This window comes from Telopea speciosissima, chromosome 11 (genome assembly GCF_018873765.1).
Source record: "Telopea speciosissima isolate NSW1024214 ecotype Mountain lineage chromosome 11, Tspe_v1, whole genome shotgun sequence".
NCBI lineage: Eukaryota > Viridiplantae > Streptophyta > Magnoliopsida > Proteales > Proteaceae > Telopea > Telopea speciosissima.
In genome coordinates this window covers 46,984,767-46,992,183 of record NC_057926.1, presented here as the reverse complement: position 1 = coordinate 46,992,183, position 7,417 = coordinate 46,984,767, and the positions used below count along the sequence as shown (strand labels likewise).

Sequence of the window (7,417 nt, the reverse complement as noted above, 5' to 3'; positions counted from 1 at the left end):
TGGTGACAAGATTTTTTCCCTTAAAAACAGATATTTGGGCATTCCTAGAGTATCTCTTCCGATCTCATCTTTTATATGGAAAGGAAAATCATATACTAAATCTGATATTCTAGATTTTGCAGCTTCATTTGATAAAAAAATCCGCAATAGGATTAGATTTCCTGAGACAATGGGAAATGTTCAGCCTAATAGCAGTCAAATAAGGTTGTAGAGCGAGCCAATCTTGCCATAAAAACCACAATTCAGATCGTCTACGGTGCAGCTGTCCATAGCGGTCTGTGCGGCGCAGACTGGGCCGTGCGTGCAATGACCGCCTTACCTCCGTTCGGCCAAAGCGTTTGGACAGGGGTAAGGCGATCTTTGCGCGCATGGCTCAGGCCGCTACGGGCAGTGCACCGTAGAGAATCTGGATCCTAAAAACCAAGGGAGATGGCAGAGAATCCCAGATCCTTGGTGTACTGCAATTCTCTAATTAATGCAGAAACTTCTGCCTCAAAATTTTTTTTTTCACACCTAGATACTCCTTGAATGCACATAGAAAAAATCTGCTGAAGTTCCTTTCCAACCAAAGATTATAGATCGAGGATCACAAGGATCACAACAAACCCAGCTTTCCACGCCCCTTTTAGAGATAAAATCCCTAGAATTCCGATAGAGTAAGCTTTGGAAAAAATTGGTTTAAGGAACCTGATGGGACAACTGGGAAAGACCAATTAAGAACAATTATTCAACCATCTATTGCGCTAGAAATTGATTTTATTCCCCTTGCCAATCATCTATCTCTCTTGGCTGGTAAAAAAATGCCAAACCCTTCAAATACAAAGCCAAATAAAAGAAGAGTTATAGGATCTTCTGAAAGAACTATTTCTAGTTTAGGAATCTTGCTTTGAAGAAATTGCACATAGTTGACTCTCCATGTTTGATCTGGTAGGCTAACTTATGTAGGAGAGTTTTATTAATGTCACGCAACCTCCTAATACTGAGACTACTTTAGATTTAGGTATGCACATAGTATCTCACTTTACCATATTGGCCTAGACGATTCAACACCTCCAACCTTATAAAATTTTTCATCCATCTCTCTAACATGACTATCAGGCTTGACGAATACCAATATATAGAGATTGTGGACCAAAATGCTAGAGATCACTGATTTAACAAGCTCCACCCAACCCCCCATAGAAAGTAGCTTCCCCTTCCATCCAGCCATTCTACCATTAATATGATCCGTCATCGCACAATAATGGGCTCTTTTTTATCCTTCCTTTTGAAAATCTCCACCCCTAGATATCGGGTTGGAAATTTACAAATCGGAATACTCGATCGCTCCACAATACCTTGTTTCCTAGTTGCAGAAAGTTTCCCCAAGGGGCAGCGTAGTGGCAAGGAACAAGGCCTAAGGAAGTGGAAGGTCTTGAGTTCGACTCTGCCTCCCCCCTTGGGGCCACCCACCTGAGAGGAAACTCCTTGGTGAACATGGGGACCTAGTATCTCCTGGTTCGTGTGTGTTGCAAGGTCGTGCACGCTTCCTAGGGGAATTAGTCGGCCAAAGGCAGTTGATGGAAAAGTTTTTGCAAGGTGATTTGAGAAATAGGTGGGAACACAACATAGAAAGCGGTAATTGAAATTCTTCAATTATATTTTATAGAAAAAATATACAAATTAATTTTGGCTCCATTTATTTCTAGGTACAAATTATGGGTGCAATTGGATTGGGTTGGTTCAGGTTTTTGAAAACTCAGGCTTAGGTGGGGTCCACAAGGTTCAGCCTAGGCCCGCCAATGGCGGGATCAAGGTAGGCTAGGTATTTTTATGTGTTGTTGTTCTACACAAAAATAATAATTTTACCCTAAATAATTATTGGGAAAATAAGGCTACCAAGCTGTGTGGCGCCTGAGCCAGACAGCGAAAGGATGGAACACAACAGTTTAATTATTTTTGGATAAATTACACAAACTTCTTCGTGCCTAAGTTTTCCTTGAATTAAGAGATAATGGATGAAGATTTTAAAATATTTTCACACTTTAAATATAAAATTAAAGATAATTGATCATTTGTTTTTTTTGTTTCATGAAGCAAAATAATTCTTAAGTCGAAATAAAATCATAAAGTAAAGGGTGTGTGATATTTTGATAGTTTTTGGGGTGTTTGTGATATATGATATACTTATAGGAGGTGTCCGTGAAATTTCCCTAAAAAATTATTAAAAAAAAAAATCAATTTTATTGGATTTTAAAGATTTTGTAAAATTAGTTTTTTTGAATTGAACCAATATTTTTTCTTTCCCTAAGAAACAAAACTGAACCCAAAAGGAGATTTGGCTAACGACTATGGACAAGAGGCCCAACCGTCATACAACAGCTCAACAATGTCAACTATTAACTATAGTTACTATACACAAAAGAAAGAGGAAAAACGGTCCGAAGACTCTCTTTTTTGGGCTCATCCTATCAAGGGTCCATACCCACTAGGTGGGTACCCAAGGGAGAATCCCTACTTAGCAATTCAGTATTTTTTTGAAAAATTGAATGGACACCCCCTATAAGTTTATCGAATATAATGGACACCCCAAAAACTATCAAAATATCATAGACACCCTTTATAGTATGACTTTATTTTGACTTAGTCCACTTTGTTTGGTCTATACAATTAAGTCGTGTTAACTCTTTTATAATGGCGAAATTACCCTAACCACAGGGTGAACTTCCCATAATATCCTTAACAATAGTCAAATTTTGCGTGTGAATCATAGAACCAATGTAGCTCATGTATATGGTTTCTAGGATTCTATGAGCGAAATTGACTAATGAGGTCCACTCTAGTGTATGGGTGCTAGATTAGGCCAGCTTAGTAAGAGATAAGTTAAAGGGTTTGATTTAACGCATTCCATCAACTTCGGATTTGGATCACTCTTCATCATCTAGCTATAAAACAATTTACTACTTATCCCTTCCTTGCTTCTATACCCGATACAAACTCTTACTCTCTCTCTCTCAATTGCAATGGTTTATCTGCAAAAGATCCAAAAAACCCATGTCTTACAGATCCTAATCCTGCTCTTGCTTAATCCATTTCTGGTGCCAAGTAGAGCACAACAACTAAGGAGCACAGAACCATCTTTCTATTACAATCTCTGTGCACCCTCAGCATGCAACAATATCACACTTACCTATCCCTTCTCCCTTCCATCACCTTGTCACCCTTCCTACTTCATACCCACCTGTACCAACAATGAAACCTTCTTCATCACCAGCACTGAAAACAACAACACCTTAAGAATCTTCACTACCAACTTCACCGTCGACAGAATTTCCTTCTCCTTCTTCACTACCGACAACAATCTTTTCAGCTGCGGCCCAATTTCCAGGCCCAACTTCTATTATGCCGCTGTTCCCCTCAGTCTCCCCTGGGATTACGCCTTTGGAACCCACCTTAACTGCACCACCACCATCCCTGCCGGAGATCTACCGGGGCTCCAGAGTGCTGCATGTATAGGTTGTCCAGGTCAGGATCCCACCAATGTTTGCTATTATGCGCCAGGGCTCGTTACGCACCCTAACTGTGAAACGTTCTACATATTCACAAAGGTGGGTTTCAATGTAAGTGCGGCGAAGGATCTGAGGGGTTATCTGCAGAAGGGGTTTGAGCTTAGGTTTACCAAGACAGAGGATTGCCTTAGATGTGAGAACACTGGTGGAAGGTGCGGAGTCAACCCTTCTTTGTCTGAATCTTATGTTTGTTTCTGTCACTCTAACGTGCACCGTTTCAACTGCTCAGATGGTAAGTAGTATCCAATGATAATCTTAGGAATTAAAATCCTCTGCATTCAGTACCCGGCAGGGTGGCGGTGCACATTCGGCGGCACAACAGAGGCCATGTGTGCCATGTGACCTCTGTTGTGCCGTCGGATGTGCACCGCCGCCCCGCCGGTACGTACTGGAGAGGATTCTAGTCTTAGATTCGATTTTATTTTATTTTATTTATTTAATTTTTTTATATTATCAAAACTATAAGTTCAAACCCAACGTTCAGATTATGGATTCTAGATTATAGGAAAAGGAACTTTGAAAGGCAGCCTCGCCCATGTGCCAAGACACAGGGTGAATTGATTAACGTATCCCCATGAAAGGTAGAAATCTCGTTCTGTTGGTGCTTCCACATATGCTCCTACTGGTCTTATGTTGGCATAGAAGCTACGCTGCCTTTTAGGACCCAACCCTCTCCCATTATCGTGTAATGAGAATAAATCATTTTTTATTTTCTTTCTCCTTTTTATGGAGTTGTTGATGGCAAAGGATTACCTACCTGGAATATTTTTTGAGGTTAGCAAGACGTAGCTCTCATTAATTTATTAATTTATTTATTTTTCTCTTATTTTTTCTTTAGGGTGTTCTTGAGAGATCTTTATTATAATCTTCTTCCATTACATAGTGAATCATGTTCAGCTTCGCCCGTGGATGTAGCACATCACATTGGTGTATGAAACACGTCAAATATGTGTCATCTTTACTCTGTTTTCGTTTTGCTTCGTGTTTCTTTGGTGTTTGTTTTAATATAGGTAGTTTCTATGAAAACTACCAAAAGATTTGAATTTGGAGTAGTGGTGTAACGACCCTTCTATTGGCATGATATGGTCCTCTTTGGCCCAATGGGCCTCAAGACTTTAAATCGCGTCATACCAAGTAGAGAAGGTCTACTCTTTATCAATAGTTCAGGATCTCCCTCCCTAGCCGATATGAGACTAAGTTTGCACCCCCTTACCGATCTCCCAAACCCCTTGGTGCTAGATCATCTCCTAGTGAAGACACCTCACCGTTCTCCCAGGCGGCCCAGTATTAGGCCATACTCTTGGGGCGTTACAGGTGGATCCATTGTCAACTAGCTAGAGTATTGGTCATGAGGTGTCTGATCGAATTATTATGTGGAACGAAGAGGGATCTTTCAACAAACGACATAGAGTAGCGCACCGATGGAGGTGCAATGGAACAACTGCGTGAGGGAACGAGGTCATTTCATGTGAAGAAGAGAGTTATAGAGAAAGGATACTAGTGTACCCTACCCTGATGCCTCAAATCCTTTTAATGTGTTTAATAAGAAGCATGAATTATTGTCCTTATTTTATAGAATTTCCAATGCTTCAATCCTTGTAATGTGTTGGGATAAGAAAGTGAACAACGTGGGAGGTGGAACCTCCAACCTTGAGAACTAACAAGAAATGATTTTTTTTCCCTAGAATAAGAATAGAGAATTATCATGAGTGGTTGATATATGTGTTCTGATTCTAGAATCTGGGAAGGGATTCAAGAACCCAAACAGAGAAAATCTCACAAATTCGAGTCAGTGAGGGACTCCTAAGAAGAGGGAACTGAGAGAGACAAACTAAACTAATTTCTTCATTCTTTTCATACTCAATGAATACAAGGAAATCCCTTCTATAGGGGTGATACAACCAACCTTTTGTAACATAAACCTAACTAATCAACAAACAATCTAATTACTCTAATCAACTAATCCCCTAATTCCACATTCATAACAATATGTCATTTTTATATCTGATGAGCTTTTCTTCTCTTTCTCAATTGGTTTTACTTAGGTATGATAGAGGACATCACAACTTGGGGTGGAGGTGGAGGAGTAGACCAAGGAAGAAGATCATCACCTTCCAAAGTACTCATTGCATGTGAGTAATTCATTGTTCTTGCCAATATTTGAACCCTGGCCTTTAAGAATAGTGCATTGGAAACGTACCATCTATACAACCAGGATATTGATGAAGAAAATTAATATGCCATTAATCTATTCATCAATGTAGCGGTTTCTGCTTCTGTGGTGGTGTTCCTAGCACTCCTGGCAACAGTGGTGGCTCTTTTCTTCCGCTGTAGACATAGAAAGATAAACCAGAAGAAGAAAGAAGCAATCTCCAATTTATCCCCTACGAGGTATTCCTACTCTCAAATTAAAAAGTTCACTAACAAATTTTCATCAAAACTTGGGGAAGGAGGATATGGAAGTGTTTATAAAGGGATCATTCATCGAAAAGGGTTCAAAGTACCAGTAGCTATAAAGCTTCTAAAATCATCAAAACAAAGCCAGAAACAATTCATGAATGAAGTGGCAACTGTTGGAAATGTCCATCACAATAACTTATTAAGTTTGTTGGGTTATTGTGCTCAAGGGGATAAACGTGCACTAGTTTATGAGTTCATGGAGAATGGATCCTTGGATAAGTATATCTACACAAGCAGAAACAAACAAGGAGAGAGCAATGATGGAAGTTTTCAACCCTTGAGCGATAAAAAATTTCATGATATAGCCTTAGAGACAGGTAGGGGGATATTGTACTTACACCAAGGTTGTAGGAGTAGGATTTTGCATTGTGACATTAAACCTCACAATATGTTATTGGATTCAAACTGTACAGCAAAAGTTGCCGATTTCGGGCTTGCTAGTATGATTGATAAGGAACATAGCCATGTTTTGATGTCGAAGGCTCGAGGCACTCCGGGGTTCATAGCCCCGGAGATGTGGCTGACGAGTTATGGTCCCGTGACCGAGAAATCCGATGTGTATAGTTATGGGATGCTGCTTCTGGAGATGGTTGGTGGGAGAATGTTGAAATATGATTTGGAGGCAAATCATGATTCAAGCCAAGTTTATTTTCCTAAATGGGCATTTAACAAGGTCAAGAATGGCGAATCTCTTTTACCTGAGAAAAGAGAGGACAGCAATGTTTCAATTGTGATTGATAAGAAAGGAAGAGATGAGAAGGAGGAAGTCCTTCTGGAAAGGATTTGTTTGGTAGGTTTGTGGTGCATTCAGCACCTACCTTCCAACAGACCATACATGGATAGAGTGATTCAAATGTTGGAAGGAAGTGTTGAGGTTGGAATTCCCTTAGACCCATTTCCCACCGAGATGGACACAAATGCTGAAAATTTCAACTATTGCCCTTCTGTTTGTTTTAGCGTTGATGAAAGATCACAGCCTTGACCTTTCTGATCTTTATTTCAGTGTTGTTATAGTAGTAGTACAAAGACAAATAAATGTTCTTGTAATGTGATAGCTTAGCTTCATGAATATTACAAAGTTAAGAAGTCCTCTCTTGATCATGATTTTTCACATGTAAGGAATGTTTTAAAGATATCAATGATACTTAAACCCATGAGAGAATGTTGAAAAACCAAATCACCAAATTAATGAGATTGTAACAACTTATTAATTATATGTATGGCTATATTGAAATCAACACATAGAAGGAGAGTGCAGCAACTTCCTGAGTTGGTATCTGCAACACAACAACAACAGATTGGGTTGAGTCGTGCGAAATGGTCACTCACTCTCCTTAATGCTGTAGACATTCCCTATTGGTTCAGTCCGGGTTCCTTGCCTATCACCTCCAGGATAAAACAACCCCCCG

At 39.7% G+C, this 7,417-nt stretch overlaps 1 protein-coding gene across 1 annotated transcript; it reads left to right on the top strand.

Annotated features, from left to right (window-relative positions):
• Positions 1–3,002: 3,002 nt before the first annotated feature.
• Positions 3,003–6,990, top strand: LOC122645233 (rust resistance kinase Lr10-like). Its single transcript, XM_043838563.1, has 3 exons — positions 3,003–3,780; positions 5,594–5,680; positions 5,813–6,990. Exons 1-3 carry the CDS (start codon positions 3,003–3,005, stop codon positions 6,988–6,990), a joined length of 2,043 nt encoding a protein of 680 aa, XP_043694498.1.
• Positions 6,991–7,417: the final 427 nt, after the last annotated feature.